A 24,292-nucleotide genomic window follows, 5' to 3' on the forward strand; every position below is an offset into this window, starting at 1 on the left:
AGCGATAACTGTGTTTAGCGTTAGTTTTATTTCTGTGTGTTCCTTTTTAATGTTTGCAGTGGGTTTGGATAACTACGCGTGTTTTTCTTTTTTTTTTATGTGTGTAATTAAAATAGTTGCGTGTAACGCTTTCGCCTCGTCCGTTCTTTCTGGCCAGCTGTTGTCCGAAGATCCGTGACACTACCACTGATGTATATCCTAACTCACGTGCACGCTAATCATGGAGAGAGTAAAACGCTTAATACCACGGCTAATGCTATAAAAAACAAGTAGCAATCGTTTAGGTACAAGCAATACCAACAATGTTTGAATAGCAACAAAAGTACCTGCTTGTAATTCACATTCAAAGATGAATTGATCATATATTTATAATTGGAGTAGTGTAGGAGACTTCGCAAATAAAAATGGACACACATCAGCTGCACATCTATTAGATGAAAAGGGCTTCACCTTCATGAAAACATGCATAATCATGTAAGTCCTCTTGTTTGGCAAAACAAATCCATCAGGCTGTAAATGACAAGAGCATACTACACGCAATCATCACAGTCATTATGGGATTGCCCCTCTTGACTTCGTGAGCCTAAATGTCAGTGTGCTCATCGCATCACTCACATTTAGGAAACGATACCTTACAATTCTCCTATCTCGTGGACACGAACAATGGCTCACAATAACGCTCTCAAAGTAGTAATTAACGTTGCTCTGACGACATCAGAAGTGGGACAACTGACAAGTAACTTGGCCCCAGGTGCAGCGGTTTTAAAATTCTCATGTGCAAATGCTGGATAGAGAACTTTGTGGCACTGATGTGGTGCAGTGCCCATTTTGCGGAAATGACAAATAGGTATACTGTGTCGAAATATGTCTCGTAATACAGCACAAACACACAAGGACACGGGAAACAGCACGTGCCCAGTCTTTCCTGTGCCCTTGTGTGTTTGCACTGTACATTACAACTTACAACACAAACCAACTCTCCCAAATTGCTACCCTACTCAAGTCTGAGTGCAGGAACTCTTGTTCTGCTATCATGGTCTAATGGTTTGCACAGAAGAATTGAGTTCACAGTTCAGTTGCATTCACTGTATTTTTATTCACACATTCTCCTTGTGTTGTCTGATCAAGCTTGCTGCGAATCCTCATGTGCAATTTGTCGATAGCAAAAATTCATGCTCGCAACATTTACAGTAACGGATGAACGGGCATAATGCCTATAATGTTGACAGTCTTACAAACTGGCATAGTGCTGAAGCGTCGCACTACTATAGGCACCAGTCGCTTCTCAACGCTTTGTCATCTATTTCTTTCCAAAGAATGATAGCAACGACTGCTGCTTCTTATCTGTCGACGCTGCTGTCTTCTTTTTTCCAGCTGGTTTCTCTGGAGCAGCCTTTTCTCTCAAATTCTTGGGAAGAGGATCTTCATCATCATCAGACTCGCTGACAAGTTCCTTCACCAGCTTAGTTACTGCATGAGATGAAGCACAAAATACGACGTGTTAATGTTGATTGTGAACACACAGCTAATCTACACTTCACTTTTCAATCTAGAAAAGCCATTGTAAGATATGATTGTATGATACGCTTTATGGCCACTAGAGCTCATGTGCAAAAGAGAAGTCATGAAACGCACACGATCGCGAGGAGTAGCCGCCCATTGCGGTAGCTTTCACACAGTACGGGCCCATTAGTGTCACAAGAAAATGCAGCCACACTCTCTTCCCGCACTAGCCAATCACCACACTGGATGCTACATGTCGCATTCATGGCTATTGCTGCCAAAACTATAGTGATAAGCACAATTTTGACAGCACGAATGTAGTAGTGTGGTTGGATGCGTACTGCACGCTTTTAAAAAGCAAAAACTGAAATGCCCTCACATTTCTCTCCCCCCCTTTTAGTCAGATCGATTCCAGTGCGCATTGCTTACAGAAATGAAAGAGCCCATAGCTGTTGTATTACTGCTTACTGGGGGTCATGGACCTCAGGAGTTCGAGAATCGTGGAAAAAAAGAAAGTCGATTTTTCAAAACCATTGACTTAGACATCTGCAATGCCAAATATATGCTGCATCAGACAATTCAGCCGAAAATGCACTACAAATGCCACAATAAATAATTTTGCCAGTGTAAATGGAGAGACAGGAGCATAGAATTGCACAAACACAGCGGTGTTCACGGAGGCACCTTGCATCTTTGCTGCCACTGAGCGCCGCCATCTTGATATAGTCCAAAGCCTCAAAGTTTCACCCTTTTCTTCCCACCCTCCTGCCTCCAACAACTGCGCAAAAAAGCACAATTATATAAAAAAGAAAAGTCTTGCACAGCAACCGGCACACCAGCAGTTCCAGCAGAAGTGTCACCAGCCTGCTGTGAAATGACTGATCCTGCCATTTGTGAATGTGAATTAACCTACGAGTCGACACTCACACAAAACAGTTTAAAAGCCGACACACCCCGAAAGCAAAGCGCAACCATCTTCTGCTTATTATGGACAGACCAAGGATGCAGTTGCAAAGTTCACACAAGCCAGTGATTATTAGATTGTGCAGGTGATTACATCCAAAGAAGTCATCAACGCATCACATCGTGCAACCCCGCACTGCATAGGCAAGTAACCACGGTCTGGCAAGTGTGTGTGGTTAGGCCCAGTTTAGTTGTCGAGTCAGCGAAAGGTCCCGTTCTACTTCGGAGCTATAAATGTTCTGTCCTCACACACTGCTTGCACAGCCAGGTTTGGACCAAGCACGAAGACAGTTCACCAATTACAGTATAACCTCGTTACAACGTTACGCTTTTTTTTTTTTTTGCTATTTGCGTAATTTTCACCAAGTCGGCAGACGAAAAAAAAATTTTTTATAGCAATCCTACGTACTTTTCAGTGAAGATATTTTAGAATCAGATAGAAAAAGGGCTACAGAAACTGAAAATGCAACTTTGCAAAAATCCCATTGTCCCCGGTTAAGAATGAGACTATGTTTGTGACTTGTAATTCTCTCCGATTATAACAGATCCATTCAGCGTCTACATAAAAGTCTGTTGTAACAGTGCTTGGATTTTACATACTCCCTTTACAACAGACCGAAATCCCCTTCACTATGAAGGTCTGTTGTAATGAGGTTGTACTGTAATTGCAATTTCGTTGGTCACCTCGACAACTGTGGTGATGGTGCCGAGGATGCACAAGTTTTTGAGCACACGCAGAATAAATCAACTAGACTGCAGGTGGTGACTGTGTTTATGTATGCGAGCTCACCCAGAAATCCCTCCTCATCCTTGAAAGTCTTCTTGACCGACTTCATCACTCGTCGGCGCTTCTTCTGACCACCTTGGCTACCCGAGTCTGACGAAGACTTTGCCGAAGGCTTGTCACCCTCACTCGTAACGGCACTGGATGCAGCTGCAACAAAATCGGTGTAAAGCGTGGTAAAGCACATTTATGAAGGCCTACTGCTATAAAATTTTGATTCGGGTAAAAATTGTTGCACACATGTGGCATGCACTATTGCAGCTGCTGTAAAAAAATTGTAACGCTGGTATTTGCACAGTCCTCCAATATTAATAGCACTTAATTGCCCTTTTATCAGAGTGTACTAACACACACAAGGCAGACATGATGCAAATTCAGTGCCGCCACACTTACCACAACATGAAAATCAGGAATGCGTAGGCCACTGCGGAAATCACATCTTATTAGGGAAGCAGTCATCGTTCATGCAACCAGAAAAGTGTGGAGCTGCGATTGCATTTCTCAAGATGTGAAGAAATGTCCACATTACCTTATCATGCTGCATGTTGAACAGTAGTAGCTGTGAAAGTAATGTGGTTGACCGTTGGAGGCAGCAACAGCCCCCACTATCGTACAGGCAACGTGACTTAATTATCTAACATAATTCAAGCAGGGCAACCAAATAACCTCATTTAAAAAATTTCTTGTCGCCATTGTATGGTAGTGACAATTCTAGCAGACAAGGAGGATATTTGAGACAGGTAAAATTCTAGGCAAAATTTCATACCCGAGACAAGTGCCTTTACTGATAGATGCGAACGGTTCTTTAAGCACCAAACAAGACACAGACCACAGAACAAGCACAAACAAGCACACTCTAGCAACTGAATTTTATTATTCCAATGCTTCACTTCATATACCCACAAGCCAAGCTTAATCACATCCTATCAACTTAAAAAGTAAGCTCATTCTCACAAAGAGACGACAGATCGCTGAGGGTATAAGATTGCTTGGGGGTATATTAAGCGAAGCATCGGAATAATAAAACTCAGTTGAAGAGTGCAAATGTCAGTGTCAATGCTCTAGTCTGTGTCCCATTTTGAGCCCATAAAAACTTTTCCTTGCTAAGCACCAGCTAGCCTGACAGCAGACATTACTAAGTGTGTGCATACTGTTTGCAGCTGACGATCTGGCAGGCAATTTTTTAAAGCCTCACATTATTCTCTGAACATGCTTATTCTTTCACTGAAGTCATTCATTTTCCACACATTTCTTTCACAAAGAACTGTCCCATATGCTTCTGAGTGCCCAAGAATAAATGTAAGCAAACTGGATTTGTCATTTTTTTGTGGGTCAATAAGCATCCAAATTACCTTCTCTTCACGCAAGACACAAAGATATAGCACAACTGAAGCTATTTTGCAGTTGCACCTGTCCGCCATCCATTCCTTTAAAGAAACTAACAACCACTTTTCATGGTACATTTTTTTTTTCGTGGTTTACAGTTAACAGATAGATTACCGCTCGGTGCCATATCGTAAAGAGGTAATGCAAATGAAGCTTCGGAAAGCTCTTCATGAAAATTTTTTATTCTGAAGCAAGGATGAAGGCTCACGCTAGAAATGTGCTTGAAACAGTGATCAGCAGGCTCAACAGTAATGGTATGCCAGCATTGGTGGGAAGTTGTAGGATATACGAGTAGTGATGTTCATGTAGAACTGTCACACATTGATGGTAGAATATGCTGATGTCAGTTTATGTCTCACACGGATACCACTCAACTCAACGCCGCCGTTCACTCGTGAACTTACTGATGTACAAAAACACTATACGCTCAACGCCATACAATGAGATGCAGTGTGGTTTGCTGCAAGTACAGCAGGACCCTGCCGTTATGCTTCCAAGTGCTACGTTTTCCCTGCTGGCACATCCTTTTCAGCCAGTCCCGGCACAGCTCCCATAGGATGCAATGCATTGGGAACGCCCAGTGTTACGTTGCAAATGTAGGACCGTTCCCGTTTGATACGTCGTGAACTGGCACTCTAGAGTGAAATGGCCTGAGTGGCCATAAAAAGCGACCATGCTGATCATGCAGCTTGAAGCCTGGATTGACTATGAAATTGGCCACATAATGTGGTGTAGATGTCACCCACGATGTGTTTTCAATGCCTGCCAGCAAGAGAGTAGACCCCGAGACCTGTACCTACTATTTAAACATGGCACGTATGACGTCAGTTAGTTTTGTGCATGTTAGCAAACGTAAGGCATACGAGATCAGTTTGGGTTGCGCAGTCACGCTGCCATAGACTCGTCATTGTCCATGCTTCCTGTGGTCTTTTCACGCTTTTATTGCGATAGCAAATATATGGACAGTCACGGCTGGTTTTTGCCGTCGCAGTCGCCGCGGTCATGCTGCGTATATGTATAAGCATGTATACATATATAAAAGTCCCAAAGAAAAATAATTCCGAAAAAAAAAATTTCGAAGCGCGGAATCGAACCAGCAACCCCTCAGTCCGCAGCGCGTGGTGCTAACCACTAGGCCACCAAAGGCAGATCCTTCAGGTAGCTAACGGCGAGCGTTATATACACAGCCTTTACCGCAGTCCTCAGAGACGGCAGGCGCTTATACACTCAAACCTCGATGTAACGAACACGGATAAACTGAATTATCGGTTATAACAAAGTAAATGGAGAATAGTATTGTCTAGGCTTGTGCGAATATTCGAGCACTTCGAATATTCGAACGAATATTACAGTATTCGAATTCGCTTCTAAACGAATTTAAATTCCTGGAAATTTCGAAGTATTCGAAATGAACAAATAGACATATATAAACCGCATGTAACCCCCTGTAAAGGTGGTTTCACTGCAGTACGGGTGTGCTATACGGTGAATACACCTTTCCAGGAGAAATTTGCACTGCCTCGAAGCCCCACTTCAAGGTTAAATGAAGATACAGTAAAACCTCGTTAATTCAAAGTGACTGGGACTGTGAAAAATCTAATTAGGCAGGTTTTCGAATTAACCAAACATACGAAAAGCGGGATGCAAGGAACTTTGAATTACTGGAAGTAATCGGAGGTGGTCGTTTGCTGTGCCTGCTAGTTTGCACCTACAAGGGTTATGTTTTCCAGCAATACCTGGTCCCAATTTTGCCACTTAACCGGGGAAACGGCGAGCTTCGCTGCTGCCAGCGCAAAAAAATGAAAAGGAGGAGCAAAAAAACGATCTCGTGGTCAACTGAAATGCATGCCCGCGGAAAAGACGTGTTTCGCTGCGACACAGTGGTGACACGCGGGCAGCATGTCACCTGCTCCTCACAGCGTCAGCGCGTCATGATGCGACCATTCGCCCATTCTTTCTGGTAAAATAAATAATTTAATAATGGCCAGTGTGACGGAATTCGCGATGTGTTCTAAGTGGAAAAGATGATCATTGAAGTTTTCGAAGTAGGCGTTGCAGGCAAGTACTCCGCCAGCAGTGCAAGTGCGCAAATTTCCAGAACAACCGCCAATCGGAGGTTCCCATACATCATGAATTCCGTCAGACCGCCCTTTATTAATTTCTCTATTTTCCCAGAAAGAATAGGTAAATCATGACGCACTGACGCTCAGAGAAGCATGCATCATGCTGCCCACGTGTCACCGCTGCGTTGCAGTGAAGCACATCTTCTTTTCCACAGGCGCACATTTCAGCTGATCATGAGACCGCTTTTTGTTTTGTTTTTTTCTTGCGCTGGCAGCAGCAAGGCTGGGGCACTCAACTTGTCACTCATTAGTATCGCTACAGTGCATTGCCTTGTGGCTCCTAAGGGCCATCGTTTCTGCGGATTTGCAGCTAAATCGGGTTCGGGAATTGGCACATGGCACCCAAAGTTTTCAAATTAACCGGGCTGGTACTGACCGCCGCTTCAAATTATCCACTCAAATTTACATTTCAAGATACGGGGCCGCAGAACCCCTTCTAATTATGCGGGATTTCGAAATAACCAAGTTCGACTTAATGAGGTTTTACTGTATTACCCTCACATCGATTAATCATTTTTGAAGTTTTAAAGCTTGTTATACCGGCTTATATGCTCCAAGTATAGTAAATTTTAAAACGTAACGTATTTTACATGCTATCACTTGCATTCTACCGAAAGCCAAATCCTGCTACTACTCAGAGTTGCTTCCACTTCCCTTTGAACCAAAAAGAATGACATATGCATATGCCTTGTTTCAACTTTAAAAATATTGCGCTGGTTAGTTGAGTCCCGACAGATATGCTCATTTTTCTTTATTATATGTAATATAAACTATTCGAATTCGCTTCGACATTCGCTTCGACCAAATCACTATTCGCTTCGAATTCGCTTCGGACCTAAAATTTACTATTCGCACAAGGCTAGCAGTATTGTCATATATACAGTGTTAAAAATATACGTTTGTAACGAATGTTCGGATATAACGAACTTATTTTCATGTCAGATGCGACTTTGTTATAACGAGGTTTGAGTGTAAGCGTTTCTTCATTACCAGCGAGATGGCACGAGGAGCGCGATATTTGTGCAGGGAGAACCTTGCGCTTCCGCTGTCTGCTCGTGTGGTAGTAGCTGCCGGGTAACGCCGTTGCTCTTTGCCCTACAGGGCGTGATCACCATTGTGCGCTTATCTCGAGGAAAGAAGGGGGCGGGCTGGGGGGTGGAGTGGGGGGTTGTATGTCTTGTGCTTTCCCCGCGATGTCCACGCTGAAGTCACAGAGCGCACGAAGGTCACTTCACTCGCTGCAGCGGCCACGTTTGCGAAAGGAGCGCGCTGTTCAAACAGAAATAAACAACAATTGTGACAGTTCAGGCTCGTCCTGTGTGTACCTGTTCATTCGTTTCGTGCGTCCTGCTTTATGTTTGAGCAGTGCACTTCAAGTGTCGAGCTGTGACGCATGATAGTTCGCGCTCGTCCCGTGTGTGTTCTTTTCATGCGTCCTTTGCGCTTGAGCGGCATGCTGGAAATTTCGACCTGCTTTCCGTTCTTCGTGTTACATTCCAATTTGTTGCTATCGCATTCATTGCTTCGCCGTTGCGGCGAAACTGTGACTTTTTTTTTTAATCATCGCAATGGTCATGCAAGCAAGCTGCATGTGCTTAGTTTTTTCATGCCTCCAAGTGCTGGGGCATAACAATCACATACAACAATTACGTTTCTGTGGGTGACACCGTTCTCGTCTCCGCGATTCTATCCGTCAATGAGATCGCAGCGGAGTGTGTCGATGCATGCAGCATTGCGAAGTTTAGGATGAGGAGCAAATATTCTTGGAAGATCGGTTTCAAAGGTACTTCCACTTCTGCGAGGCGTACTGCCACTTACGAGTCGCTCTGATCTGGCATTGTGCCGGCTGCACCAAGACAGAGGGCCAAAAACATTATCGTTCGCAGGTGCTGGCACATATGGCAATAGTATCGCAAAAACTAATGTATCCCTACGTGTGGTCACTTGACAATGATACCCAGGTTCTGAAGCCAATGTCATCAGAGGTAAAGGCACCAGATTTATTTATACAAAACATAAGCTCAAGTGATCATGGCAAGAGCCACACAGCACTCCAGGTGTCTAATTAGCCTGAAAAAGTCAGTCTCAAGTCGGCACTTTGTACCAACTAGCCCAACTCCCATCTCTAACACTGCATTCGCTCGTCTTGTGCTGATCGGCTGTGAAAAAATGCACTGGCCAACACAGCAAGAATTTTCTTGGTGCATGTGCAAAAGCACTGAAATAAAATTGTGTGCATTTTACCACGACTCTCACTTTTCAATTTTTTCCAGTTTCTCAGGTCTTACATTTCCTGGCTTCTACGTTTCTTTTTATGCGGTTTTGTGCAAAACATATCACCAGGGTTTTACTGTATATCATACAACTCACTGTAGAGAATACGGCATCACTTGTTGGTGTGAACTTTTTTTATAGCTTGAATATGCATTGAATCATGCAAAAATGCCTACGTAATTTCAAGAATGCAATTTAAAGCTAGTATGCTGCATTTATTATCAGCCAACTTTGCACAGTAATGTGAATGCCTCCTTTGCAAGTACAAAAGCTTCTCTGCAACAGAGTGTGGCATGTAGTTTTTTTTTAGAGATTTTCTGTGACAATTTTACAATTACAATTCCTACTCGGAATGCAAGCACTGTTCTCGACTTCATCACAATTCATGGTTTAACTGGTACAGTCTGGACAGTGTTGGTCCCTTTAATAATGTACAGTAAATGAACCACATCACCCTTACCACTAGTGAAATTTTCTGAACTGGCTGGTGTCGTTGACTGCGTCAGTTCATCATCCTCATCTTCCGAGTCACTGAAATAAGAAAACAACAAGGGCTCATTGATTTCATGCTTCTGAAACCTCTCAAAGAATGAAAGTTTTAAGCTTAGTAACACAGATTTTACAATTTTACACAATTTTGCAATGTTATTGATTTAACGAAAAGTAATTGAGTTCATAATTCTGATCTTCAATCGTAAGCTTTAATGCACTTTGTTCAATATGAAAAGCCCTTCCCACTCGTGAAGTACAAAATGCAGTGAAGAGCTGCACAAGTAGCCCATTTATTGCAATGTCGAAACCATCAAAAACACATTTGCAAATCATGAATGCCACTAAAACAGGATATATGTCTAAGAAACAAGCGAGAACTGCTAGAATTTTCGCGAATGTACTAAGTACAATCTAGAAAATTTTTCACACGAAGTCACGAAAAAATATCTGTAGTGTTCTTTAACTACCAGACACAAAATCTACTAAAGAGAGAAAGAATATAGGACTGGCAGGGAGGTTAACTAAACTACGTCCAGTGTGCTGCCCAACACGGGAAGGAGAAACAGAATCTTAAACAACATTACCTGTGCAGCGCTAAGCAACCACGACAACTCAACAGAGCTAAAATTGAGGTTCACGTACCTGATAACGTGTCGCCGCGATGGCTTTTTTCTCGCTGCAGAGGACACCTCTGGAGATGCTGACATCTCTGTCTTGATTCGCTTCTTCTCGGGCGTGGATTTATCACTCGGGCTCTTGTCGACACTCTTCCTCTTCGCTGCCTCGCCACTGGAAGACGCACCCTTGGGTGTCACTTTGCTGTCAAGTGCATCCTTCTTCTCTGCGGGTGGTGTCGATTTAGATGATGCACTTGCACCTGAAAGAGAAGGAAGCACCGTCCGTATGCCACTTGGGACGACAAACCTGAAGTCGCAGTTATATATGTGTCACAGAACATTAAACAGAATAAAGTAAAAATAGGAGGGAACATATTTCTACCAGCTTTTCTTGCACTTTCTATTTCATGTCCATCGATGCCATGAAAAACTTGAAAAGCTAGCTTACCAATAAGAAGCAACACGAAGTCACTGCATTCAAATGCTTTTGCATGTATTTCAATGGATGGCATAACAAGCTGCAATCAAACTTGCACAAATTCTATTTCCAACACTGCTTATAAAAAGAAAACATACTGGAAGAAATGAAGTGGTGCTTCTGAAAAAAATGAAGATGACACAAAGAATGTTGCCCGAACACAAGAGCATGTACTTATACTATACCGAATACATACCGTATTTATTCGAAAATAGGTCGGGCACGAATATAGGTCGACCCCTACTTATAGCACTCTACGAGAAATAAAAAAAATATTCGAAAATAGGTCGACCCATGTTTTTTTTTTTTTAGAAACAGGAAAATTGAAACATAGCACACCTTTATTTACAATTAACTTAGCGCCCTAGTCGCTGCCGGGAGTGTCATGTTCGTCAGATGTGCAAGGAAGGTTGTCGGATTCTTCGCAGGCATCCTCGGCATCCCAAATGACGTCGACTTCGCTGCCATCGATTGCGTTGGAAATGCAGCACTTTTTAAAGCCAGTCACGATAATTTCCGCTGGCAAGTCTTTCCGCGCGTCCTTCACCCACGTCGCAACTTCATTGAGGGAAGCCCTTCTCGCGGCGTCCCGTCGGTGTCATTGCAGCATCCTCCTTCAAGCCACTCTTTGTAACTCTTCGCCACCCGGTCCTTAATGTAGCCGGGACGTCATACCTAGCGGTATGACGACCAGGTCTGTTGGCCTTCTGCAGGGCCTCCTTGACGCCCGGAGCCTCAGTTCTTTTTCAAGAGCGTCATGCCTGCCAGTTGCTGGGCTGCGAAAAGCACGACGCCATCCATTGCACGCGAACAGTCGGTCCCGCTGCTTCCGCCAACCCCTAATCAACTTTTACGTCGAACTCACGCTGAGCGGCACAATTGCTGGAATTCTCGGCAAAAGTATCACTTGACGCTTGAAGTCAGCTGTGTAGCGCTACCGACGTGACACCGTCGCAACCGCGCATTTGCAAATGCGAACCGTCACGTCAGATCAAACAACAAACAAAGAGTGAGGCCTTAGGCAAGTGCCAGTGCGGCTGCGCGTCGGCAGGCAGCACGGCTAGGGGGCTAGGGACTTCACGGCCCTACCTAGGGAAATCACGGGTTCCAGCGCAAACATGGCGGAGCGGCTGCATTTCGCGGGGGCTTTGAAAAGGCGGTGTGCAGCTATTGCACAAATAACTTTTTTTTTTCTTAGATACTTAGTCGGAAAAGGCGAACGGGTACGGTTTTTATACCAGATTTTATGGTATATAATGTGCGTATGTAGCAGGAACTGCTTGAAGAACAGCAGGCGCGACAGTTGAACGGCATAGGTGCGGTGCTTTTGGTCGCTTTGATCGCGAATATAGGTCGAGATTCTTTGGTCACGAATATAGGTCGATAGCTGATTATGGGCAACATTTTTGGGAAAAAAAGGTCGACCTATATTCGAATAAATACGGTATAAGGTATTAGGTAGAAACTAGGTTCTGGATATGCTGCATGCAGTCTGGTCACTAAATAAGTTTTCTTACGATTACTACATGTCGTGACGCCATCCTTCTGCATACGTCAGCTGTGAATGCCTCCCTCAAACTCCCCGACCTCACACTGTCCCATGAGGTTTCCACATGCCTCCACAAACTTGACTGTAGTTTTCTTTACACTGAGGTGAACTGTCGTCATCCTCTGCTCATTTTCACAGAAAAGCAGAAAAAATGCAGTCTGGAGCCTAAATAGATCCCCAAGAAGAACAAAAACATGAACTGTGGTCACCCCACAGCACAAGGCTGGTAGTGGACAAAGTGATGCCGATGATGGTGATGTCACTTGACCTGCTTCAATTCAGTTGCCCATAGTCGCTAGAATTCTGTAGATTTTCTGCCAATGACCGGTATATGAGATGGGGTTCAACTTTTCATTGTTATATATTGGCAAAAAAATTTTTTTAAATTCAGCCTAGCATATTACAGTGTTTACGGTAGGTTCTGTGGTAATTTAAAGGTACCCATTGTTGTACCCATTAGTGCATTACAAATCGCAGCATTATGATGGCTTTTGACTGTACTAGTAATTGTATGGGAATGAATCGAACACTAATGTAATAGTGCAACACTACCAGAGACTGATCGAATCGCTCTAATTTGTAAATAATTTCCCAAGTATACACAGCCTCTCACATATCCCCTTTAGGCTTGAATTATGATGCACTGTCTGCAATGGGTCAAATTCGCATAGCATAATTCCAACACACTCACATTCACATTCTAAGAAAGAAAATGAACCCTTTGAGGGTCGAAATGCACTCGAAAAATGTGTATTTCTTTTACTGCTAAATTAAATTCTTCAGGCGATTCTGTTTCAGAAACAATTTGTGTAAAATTTTTTTGTATGACCATAAAGTGACAAAAAAATCATTTTTGCTGTTACATACACATGGTTTATTCATGAGTAACATCAAGCAAAATCCTTCAAAAAACGCTTATACGATTTTTGATAAATAAAAATTATGTGTTGTATTAAACATAGCTCACAGACACACAAAAAATGAGCACATCAGAGTACTTTTCCGGTAAAAAATGTTCTTGCTCTAACACTAAAAACCTTTCAGCATGTGATAGTCGAGATGTCGCTCCTTCATCATCATCTGAGTCTACTGAACTGACATCCAATGCATCAGATTCTGATTCGGCACATGGGGAATAGTCCTCATCGGAAGAATCGCCGCTCGATTCACTAGCAGCAGAGCAACCAGCGCGCACTTCCACAGTGTAAGCAAAGTGTGAGTGAGCGCACGGAAGAAAACTGTATGGTTGTGCACCCATCCGGAGAGCAAAACGAGTGAAAAAGCTATAATAATCCTTCGTCTTATAGCCAACAAGGTGGAGTTAGTTTTTCAGAGTCCCAAAAACAGGAAATGCAACCACGGCAGCATCAGTTGTGTAATTTAGCGCCGTACGGAAACAGATGTAATCGCACCCCAGGGAGCAATAAATGAGAGAGTCTCAAGCGGTCACCCTGTGAGAGATTAGAAACCGGACAGCCACCAACCAGCTTTGCGGGTGCAAGAAGCGACAACCACCCGAAGGAGGAAACCGAAACGAGCCGCACCGCGCACACGCACTCGGGTGCGCAAGCGAAAGCCGGTGCGCCACTTTGGAAAGAAAAAAATAATAATACAGTGGAGAGACATCGGTGCATCAAAACAATTGCACGTATTCCCAAAGTGTGGCAGCACATGCCAAGCAAGAGAAATGATTGAAAAAGGTGCGCATTTTAAGCATACACGTAATGACGTACATGTACGGCGCAAACCCTCAAAGGTTAAGGAATGTGCTGTTTTGTATGAGTTTTAGTAATTAATGTTAATTAGCACGTAATTAAATATCAATTATTCTGCAATCAGTCAGTTTCAATTCTTGCGTAAAAAGAATCAAATATTAGGCCCAAAATGCACGCCCAGTTTGTTTTTTTTGGTTGTATTTGTTTCACGCAAAAAAAAGTTATACTCTTGATGATAGTCCTGGAACGCGGCACATCGAATGATTGTCGAACATGGTATTGTTTCCAGCAAAATGATGCTCTGCAGCAATACGCAGTACAATGAAGTTAAATGACCACTAGTTGTCCCCTCAGGAATCCTGCACAAAGGTGCACACTGCGTTTCAAGCCATTTGAAGACACACAGTTCGTGACGCGCCTCCTTAGTTAATGTGTCCAATTGTACGCACTGCTGCTAAAGAGGATATACAAACAGTGCTTACATCCTGACAAGCCAGATACTCAAAGAGGGAGACATTACTTGCACAAGAAATAAGAATACAGATTCGAATAAATGAAGAATTTTTTCAAGTCTCATTTTCATTAAATATACATTAGGCACATACTGCAGCTTCTGGGCATAATCAAAGGAAATCATGAGCTGACAAGGTATGGCGTGCCTTTAACATGGGCAGCACTCACAGAACGGGCCATGAAAACAATCGTTACCTCCAGTTCGAGCCTTGGAGAAGGCAGCTGCCAGGTCATTCTTCTTGGGCTTTGATTTGGCTGAACCCTTCTGCAAAAACACAATGGTTGACGACAAAAGAGCATTAGGACACAAGGGCCTGGTGAACCAGCGAACAGACAACATAAGACACGCAGCAGTCATGAGCTGCAAGTGGTACTGAAAAACTTGGCCGTATAATTTTCAAGCAAAAGTACTTTAAATGCAGCAAGCGAGCTTGTAATCTGCATGGCGCTGCTATAGTGTGCTGACCTTATGCAACGATGGCATCCTGTAAGTTTGTTTTAGCTTTGCACATTTGAATGTGCGCAGTCAACATATCCTGAATCCTATTGTTGCTGCGACAAAAGGCCTTGTTCTCAAGCTGTTAAGTGCACCACATAAGCATCCCTCCTGGCTACCTCGTTACCCGTCTTGCTAAAGCCAACGCTTTCATATCTCCTAACCTCATCACAGCATCAAATCTAAAACCCTTCACTCCATTTACGTTAAATTAATTTGTGGGGTTTTACATGACAAAACTAGGGATGGTCGAATATTTGAGTACTACGAATATTCAAACGAATATTAGAGTATTCAATTTCGCTTTCACCCAAATTTAAATAATTCGAAATTTCGAAGTATTCGAAATGAATGAATAGACATATATTTGATCACATGTAACCCACTGAAAAGGTGGTTTCACTGCAGTGTGAGGCTGTTATGTCGTGAACCACCATTCCCGGGAAATTACGCGCTGCCGCGAAGCCACACTTCAAGGTTAAAATTGACATATATTACCTGCACCTCGATTAATTATTTTTTTTTTTAAGTTTAAAAGTGTCTTAATAGGGCTTATATGCACTAAGTATAGCAAATTTTAAAACTTGACATATTTTACCACTTATAACTTGGGCCCAATTACAATTCGAATCCTGCCACTATTTGAATTTGCTTCCACTTCACTTCAAACCAAAAAAGTGACACTCGCACATGCCTAGTTCCAATACTTTAAATATTGAGCAAGCTAGTTGGGTCATGACAAAAATGCTCATTTGTCTCATGCGTATATAGTATCCAAACAATTCAATCTGAAATTATTCAACAAAATCACTATTTGCTTCTAATTCACTTCGAACCTCAAATTTACTATTCGCGCATCCCTAGACAAAACCAAAGTACGATTATAAGGAATGTCATAGTGGAGATTCTGGTATTTTTTTTTCAGCCAACTGGGGTCCCTTAACGTGCACGTAAACCTAGGCACATGTGAATTTTTGCATTCTGCCTCATCGAAATAAGGCTGCCATGGCTGGGAATTGAGCTCGTTCATGCTTAGCACTGCAACACCATAGTCTCTAAGCTACCATAGTGTGTCTTCATTTCACCAACTCACAAGCGTTGGTTATCTATTCTGCACTGCCGTAATTTTAATGCTATCACTGCAATGTTTTTCATAATGTATGGTCACTGGATCACCAAGTGAGGACAAAGATATGGCGTTGCGAAAAAGCAAGCTTACAACCCTGACAACACACTTGAATCCGTGGACAACCTTTGCCTTTAAAGCGCATCAATAACACAACACATTTAGTTCATTAATACTCGGCGGCAATTGGAAGCCACACATTTGGCAAACAAACTGAAACAAAATGATAAGAGGATTGCAGTATGGAAAGTAGCATTCAAGGTTAATGTGGAAGAGAGAGCAAATCATCCAAGGCATGGTGAGTGAACATGCATTCGTAATGACACGCTCTTTTAGTTCAGGACAGGACATCTAGATTACTTGTCTTCAGGGTGCACCAAGCGATAACTTCTGTAGACCGACCAACCTTCTTGGGTATCTTTCACGGCATTGCATGCAAAATGTGAAATGATGTATAAAAACTTCATATATGGAACAACAAAAACTACATTATGAATCAGTTCATTTTTTATTATATTATCGCAAGACAGAAAGCGTCCTTAAACTATGCGTGCAGGTGTGTGTGCCCTCCAAGAAGACAACAGCGCACTGATGAATCAAGCAAAAGGCCACAACGACACATGCCTTCGCCGCATGCGGGTGCAATGCATATGAGTGCTGTTGGTAAAGGATAGAAGACGGAATGCCGTTCGAGGTAAAAAGAAGGCATTCTTGATCTCATACGAGGAACGCCGCCCTTATCTTCTTGTTTACTCACTTGGTACAAGCTAGCCGACAACAGTGGTATCTAATTTACCTGAATTGTTTGTTACAATGTTGGTAAAAGATCAGAGTAAAGAACGGCGGTCACAAACCACGAGTCGTACAGGAAATCCTGGCCCCACAAGGAAAAGTACAGAAACAATCAGGCAAGGTGTTCCCCTTACAGATGTTGACGTAGCTTTATCCTTCTCGGTCTTGACTGGCTCGCTTTTCGTTGGTGCTGGCTTGGATTCCTGCAACAAAAGTGGACAGCAGTGGAGGCAGTATTTTAGTAAGGACGCTGCCTTATACTGCAACATGTGGGCGCGAAATAAGCACAATTATTAAGCCAGACAACAGACAAGCGTCACGAAAGGCAGTGTCACAAATGCACAGCTGAGATAGTCAAACATTCAACAGCATGTCACATTAACGTGTCGTATGAGGTTCATCAAATGGCATGAACGCAAGACTTAATAAATGAGAACCCAAAATTGGAGGTAACCACACATGTGCTGACTCTGAACTGGCATTCACTTCAGAAAAAATTAATATTTCCATTGCTGCAACCTGTGCTGGTTATAGTACACCTGCGCACTTGCCAGAACAAGAAACAATGTTATGGCGGTAAATTATTTCTCAGGAAAAGCCATTTGAGCAAGAACAGAAATGAAGGACCCGCTGGTTTGGCCATCTAATGCGCTCTCACAGGATGACCTATGCAGTCACTGTCCTTGCAAAAAAAACACATGCCAAGAATGACTCCAAGATGGTGACACTGCCACCAGAGACAGCTCTGTTCATTTAAGTTCTTGCAAGATTTTGAGCACCTTTCTCACTGTCAGAGCTGACAGAATGATTCTAAGCACTTAATATATATATATATATATATATATATATATATATATATATATATATATATATATATATACAGCATAGATAAGGCATTGGAGATACTCGAATGAATGGCTTCAACATACCTCTATTTCTGTTGCAACGTTTGCAATCTCATTCCAGTGTACCCCAGCAGTAATTGTCTTGGCAAGCTGGACATGTACAGGCTGTTTCACACTTAGGGGAAAACTCGGAGCGCATTGCAATGTGCTTAGAGTTTTCCCTTCAAGTTTTCCATTCCTTGCAAAGGCAGACTTTTTTCAACGTGATTTTAAATGCGAAGCATTTCTTAGCGAACCTCTGGCACTTTGAGCGTTTCTGCCCCGCCCCGCCGCCCGCCCCGCCCGCCCGCCCGCCCGCCCGCCCGCCCGCCCCCGCCCGCCTGTCTGTCTGTCTATCTATCTATCTATCTATCTATCTATCTATCTATCTAGCCGCCTACGTCTGGGTGCTCTCATGATCGCCTCCTTAACTTGGTGTAGACCAAAATTTGGATGGGAGGGTAAGAGGATTTGACGAACATGACTACCGGGTCATGACATGAATAACGTTAAAATCTTGTCGCGTACGTCGTCAAACCCTCTCCACTAGACACGTGTGGCACATACCCGTTTACCACGGGCCGCGGTGTACGGGTATGCACCACAGGTGATTGACAGTTTATATCTACCCAGGAACGGCGACAACAGACATTGTTAACTTAAATGCTAGAGCGTTAAGGAAAACCAACATCGGCCGCGTTGACTCAACCCAAATGGAAAGAATGAAAATTAGGATCTCAGCAGGAATCGAACCCAAGCATTCAGCGTGGCAATCAGGTATTCTACCACTGAGCCACGCCAGGTGTATAAATTGGTTTGGAAAAACAGCCTACGCAGGCGTAATATCGGTGCACGTCAATTGTGGTTGTGGTTCTGGCTATCTAGTTTTACAAGAAAGCAATAAACACTACATAATACTCCTACGATGTCCACTCCTACGATAAAAACGTCATATCAGATTAACGTCTGTAGTTCCAGTGTTGGCTCCGCTTTTATAGCTGTCTAATAAGCATTACGTTTTATTCCTGTAATTCAGCAAGCTATATTGAAGCATTGCTCGACCCCGGAGGAATGCATTAACGAAAGTTACATGTGATATCCACATCACCGCACCGTAAAGTGCACTTCGTCCACCAGAACGACGCAGTGTCCTCTTCATTTCTTACGAGGCTGGACGATGGCCTCATGCTGACCGAGGATGATGCCAGATTGATTGACAGCCGCTTTGTAGACTAGGCTACGTAGGCCACATACGCCCAGGTAGTCTACAAATACGACAAACACCATCCACTGATGTTGGTCTACGTAGCACTATCCTGGCCTACCAGCCTCGACGGCCTATACCTCACCAACGCGAAGGGTGGCTTCAGGTTCCGACATGTCGCAGGCTCTGTCGACAGACAATTTGTCGACGAAATGACCGAGGCATCCACGAATTCCAACAGCTCTACTATACCACATACTTCCCTACACATGGACCCCTCGTCACCACGATCACGACCGGATCCTATAACAAGTCGTGACCAGCTGCTGGTGCTCACTGATCACGGTGATGATGCCCTTGTTCAAGAACTGTCAAGAACTTCTTGCACACATGTACACGGGTTCGTGAAACGTGCGTGCGTTCTCGGGACACGTATAAGCACTACATATCAGCTTACCTCTTCTGGTGTTGGTAATATCCACGTTGCCATTGGCAGCGTTACCCAACCGTAAACAACTGGTTATATAACATATATGCGGCTCTTCAACATATATAAGTGTGCGTATAAAATTTACACAAATCTTTAGCGTCATTTTGTAACGCGTCGCTCAGCAAAAAAAGTTACGCCACAGTCACGTACCCGCCGCATGCTTCGCATAACATCGACTCCCACGGTGCGTGGGATCTGCCGAATTTTTCTTGAAATATGCTCGCACCAGTAGTCATCGAGCTGCAAATTTTTTAACTCTCTTGGCTTCAAGTTTTTTCTCCCAGAAATTTTACTCCACGTAATGATCCCACGTCAAGTGTCGTTCAATATAAAAGAAAAGGTGGTGTCATCATTAAGTGAGTAGATATGGTATTAATGCTTACACTGCATTTAGAACACACCTACCTACAACTACTAGTGACCAGCGAAGAGATCAACGACCCTTCCTAGGATAGGTTCTGACATGCTCTTGGAAGAGCATGTCAGAAGTCGTGGCACTCTAATTAAGGGAATTCTCCAGCATCACCTACTCCAGACTGCTTAATAGTTTCTTACTGTTTCTGAGATCCCTGCCACAAAGACACCACTCTGTATCAAACATTCTCTCCACAGTTCCCTTCCATAGGGACCATGATATCAGCATGTTATCTTTTTTTTTCCCACTTCCATTCAAACAATCCGGATGCCTGAAGGCTGTAACATGGCTTCACTCACCTGTGTGAGAGGAGAAGGCTTTGCCGGTGAAACTGCTTTTCTTTCTGCCGCAGTTGAAACTCCGTTGAGACCCTTTCTAGAGCCTCGCGTCCTCTGCGCCGCTTCGCAGTAAATGGGGCACACACTGTAAGTGCACAGTCAAAAGATTATGCAAGAGAAGGAGCATAGTTACCAGCAGTTCCACTAGTGGTAGAAGTGCCTAACCTAGAATGCCACGCCCGCAGACCACGTAGCTGTACACAATGTGTAGACATGCTCAGAAGTTCATCCGAATCTCACAAGCTATGAGCAGCTAGTGCACACAATTTCTGGTCTCAGAAGGCCTGCCGACGAGCACTGGCATAGGGAAAACCGGCTGTACGCGGTTTGTTGGTTTGGAGAGGTTCAACACGGGAAACCAGATGGTGCCCTGTCTATTGAGGTTTTCTTTATGTTTGCATTCCCCTACATTAAGCAGTACTGACACGAAAACTTTCAGTTGTTGTTTTTTTTTTTGCCTCAAATATAAAGGCCAAGCCCCCAAGAGCCCAGAAAATGTGCTGGTGAGTGTGAGTGCACCCTGAAAAAGTAATTACAGTATGGTTTTAAAAGCTAGTTCCAGTTCCTACAGTGCCCAGACTTCACAACACACAAGGAGCTTCTCGTCACATGCTCGCGCAAGATGTCATGAAGTTTCCACAGCCACTTCGCTCTGTAGATCCGTTGGTGACGCACAAGCAGTCATATTGAATGTTTTGGAACCTCACGTCATCACAACTAGCCATACTGGTGCGTGGAGTCACCAGAATTGACACTGTGACCTGATGACAGGACAGTGTCGATGTCAGTAGGTGCTCCATGCGGAAATCGACTTCAATTTAAAAATAAAATATCAGCATTTGCTGCGCTTCACACTTGCCCACAGCCGTCTCTGTATGCAGGAGATTTGCATGGCAGAGTAAACTCAGCTTTGAAAATTGGTGTCAGTACCCCTTTAAGTTTATGGTCTTCAAAGGACATGTATCATGCTAATGTCCTTCATCAACCTTGAACCATTTAACGCACCAAATGCCATTCTAAAGCTGGCTGTTATATGCTTGGTCACAAGTTACAACTGGTTCCTGATATCTGTTAAAGTGAATACAGGTCCAACACTCAGTTACAGCAAATGATCTAATCCAAGCATTTTACTTCTGAAACAATCGTGCTCTATCATCTCCACTTCTCATCAACAAATGCACGCTAAATTCAGGCATTAACTCAAGAACAAACATTCCTTCCAAAACACATAGGCACCACAATATCGCAGTCAATAGACAAAGCAAAGATGGGAACCATACCTGAGCTTTACGTTGGATGTCGCTGCTTCTGTTAGTCTGTCTATGCAGTCCTGAAAGATGATAAAGATGCCTGCATCCTTCTATGCTCGGTGTTGACAGTGAGGAAATTTTCTGCTAGATGCTGCATGCATTTCTTGTAAGCTAAAATAACTGCATTAGAAGAGATATGAAAGCCAGTAACCTACTGACGTCAGCAGTCATTATCAATATAAGCCCTGCGATAAATGCCAATAACACGAGATATTTGGTGTCGTAATTAACAATAATTGCTGAGGTTTTACGTCCCAAAACCACGATATGATTATGAGAGACACCTTTGTGGAGGTCTCCGGAAATTTGGACCACCTGGGGTTCTTTAACGCGCACCTAAATCTAAGCACACGGGCCTCCGGCATTTTTGCCTCTATTGAAAATGCTGCAACCGCCAAGATTTGATCCCGCGACCTTCAGGTCTAGTTGGTATCCTCATGTGTTCTTTCTTCTTTTCAAGTGACTCAAGTAGGTACAAAAGAAAACTGGAACTTCGAGTGCTGGTGACTCAATGAATGAATGAATGACTCAAGTAAGCACAGAAGAAAACTCGAACTTAAAGTACAGGTCAATGCAACACAATTTGTGCTTCGGCTCACCTCCAGGTTCGAAGGTTGGGCACTGAAAGCATGAACTCCTGTCACGGTCGTCAGGTCCTTCTTGGTTTCAGACACAGACTGGCTGGCTGTCAAGATGATGCGGTAGAGCTACAACAACAAAGATGAAAGTCAATTCCTTGTGCATTCCCAGCGGCATCTTTTCAATGGCTTTGCACGAGCAAGAATTCGTGTTACTCTTATGATACGGCATATAGAGTAATTGGGGAATGAGGTTTTAAGGCCAACTAAAGCAAAATGGTCTGTGTCGGATCACCACAGACACTGAGTACAAGCTAAAAAACACTGAAAAGCATACTTCTAACTTCCAAATATTTCTTCAAGTTCTAACTCCTAAATATTTGTATCGATGAGCTATGTTGAAGGAGTTGTTAGAATTAAGAGTGTGTGCAGTCACATAGAGAATAATGCCTTGAAAATGAGAAAAAAAAACATTTTTACTGAAGTTGATAGTCATGTGCCACTATTGGCACCAGTTACAAAATCTTTCAGAACATCAGAGCTAGCTTTAATGGCGCGACATACAATACAATCGTCGTCATATAACCGAATTTTGCACAAGAAACAAAAAAAGGTACGTCGTTTATGCAAAGCAATAAAATGAGTAGGCTCAGAACCATCTTAACCGACTTGTTGTCTATAGATAGCGAACATTTTCCTTGGCACGTTCATAAATTGTCACACTGCGTGATCTAGCAGAAATGGAAATTCGACGACGCACAACTAGCCCAACAACAAGTTTTACTCTAGCAGAAACGTTTGCATGATTTGTACTCGTTGCCTGCTATCCCCAGAACATCTAAAATATAGGCACATGAAATAATCACGTTTTTGCATCCCTCTAGGCGCCATGTTTTCGGTGCCACGCTCTTATAACGGTAACCATAGCGCGCTATAAAGTAAAGACGTTCAGAGCAGATCGACAAAGGCGTCGGGGAAATCTCCGTTCGCACGTTAATGAGGAAGAAACGACCAACCTTGTCTTGTTTGCCAGTAACAATAGAATGCCCGATGACATTGCTTCCATCGGCCTCTTGCTCGTTTGTAAACTCCTTCAGGTACCTTGAATGAACAAACAGGACGATCAGGCGAAAGTTGAACGCACCGCTAGCGTAACGAGGAAGACTCACCTCTTGGCGGTGTTTGTATGAAGATCAAACTTCGAAGCAAGCCACTTGTACGTTGCCTGCAAAGAGTGGCACTGTTATTACAGTACGGCATGGGAGTTTCACTTCTAAAACCACGCCTTGCCAGGTTATTCGTGCTAAAGGAACCAGCAATTCGATATGCGAGGAGGAACTTGAGGACATAAATGAAAAACAGGGCCATGGTGACTTACAACATGACGATCGTAGACGACTTCGCTTTCGAGTTGATCGCGTACGCTAGAATCCATATTAAGTGTCCCCTTCCACGCCTTTCTGTTGTCAGCTTACAGAAGAAACGTATTCATCAACAATCGCGAGAAAACTTGAGAGCGCATGAGAGCGCGCGAAACGGTATCAGCTGTCTCCGCTAGGGGCGCGCTAAGCGAAATAAGCAATAATTTACGGGGGCAAAAAATTCAATATTTTTGTATAAAACACTGCATCAGATATTTTAACGTCTCTTTTCAGTAAATATAGGAAACGTAAAACATGTTGTTGCATACCAAAGTAAATTGCGTGCGTGAAAAGAATGGTGAACGTTGCAGTTTCGGTTTCGCTATCGAAGAAGGAGCGTCTCATGTCGCCGTTTTATTCAGATCGCTACGGCGCTACGGGATGTTCTGTGGCTACGGTTGCCCAATACGAGCGCAGAAAGGAGACGCGCACGCATCAGTTTTTTATATGTTTGGAGCAATGTCGTCATGTTGGCATGGGAGTTTGAGATACAAAGCTGGTGCACCCGGTTGAGTGCGTGCAGTGTTTTAAGTGCGTAGCACTTTAAGGGCCCGGCTTGTCATCCGTAGATCTCATGTGACGTGATTTTATGTGGCGCGCCACCGCTGCCAAGCGCGCAATTGCTCCTCCCACCGGCGCTTCTCCGGCGCCTTCGTCCCTACAACTGAAGGGTGTAACTACCTGACGGAACTCTCCGCAGACGACACGTATCTCAACTGCCGTAACAAGCAGAAAGTCGATAAAGCACAGCAAAAAGTTGCGCGCGTGTCGCACACCGAGTTTGCGAATCTCCCTAACAAGATTATACTGGTGCCGGGGAAACCCTATATGCTTACCTCAA

General features: G+C 43.5%; 1 protein-coding gene across 1 annotated transcript; it reads right to left on the reverse strand.

The window, feature by feature from the left end:
* Positions 1-1,207: 1,207 nt before the first annotated feature.
* LOC119383703 (DNA polymerase delta subunit 3) lies at positions 1,208-23,583 on the reverse strand. The gene is made up of 12 exons (XM_037651972.2): positions 23,409-23,583; positions 23,200-23,255; positions 23,047-23,131; positions 22,052-22,159; positions 21,423-21,472; positions 20,104-20,227; positions 16,946-17,014; positions 14,593-14,662; positions 10,168-10,402; positions 9,494-9,564; positions 3,257-3,400; positions 1,208-1,470 (listed from the first exon to the last, which is right to left on the reverse strand). Exons 1-12 carry the CDS (start codon positions 23,463-23,465, stop codon positions 1,301-1,303), a joined length of 1,239 nt encoding a protein of 412 aa, XP_037507900.1. The 5' UTR covers positions 23,466-23,583; the 3' UTR covers positions 1,208-1,300.
* Positions 23,584-24,292: the final 709 nt, after the last annotated feature.

This window comes from Rhipicephalus sanguineus, chromosome 2, assembly GCF_013339695.2.
Source record: "Rhipicephalus sanguineus isolate Rsan-2018 chromosome 2, BIME_Rsan_1.4, whole genome shotgun sequence".
Taxonomy (NCBI): Eukaryota; Metazoa; Arthropoda; class Arachnida; order Ixodida; family Ixodidae; genus Rhipicephalus; species Rhipicephalus sanguineus.

Excerpts from the sequence above, each read along its gene's own strand:
- LOC119383703 (XM_037651972.2), bottom strand. The coding sequence starts at position 23,465 with ATGGATTCTAGCGTACGCGATCAACTCGAAAGCGAAGTCGTCTACGAT. Across the intron at positions 23,256-23,408 it reads TCGTCTACGATCGTCATGTT|GCAACGTACAAGTGGCTTGC; the intron begins GTAAGTCACCAT and ends CACTCTTTGCAG. Across the intron at positions 10,403-14,592 it reads CTCCAAGGCTCGAACTGGAG|GTGCAAGTGCATCATCTAAA; the intron begins GTAACGATTGTT and ends CTTCTCTTTCAG.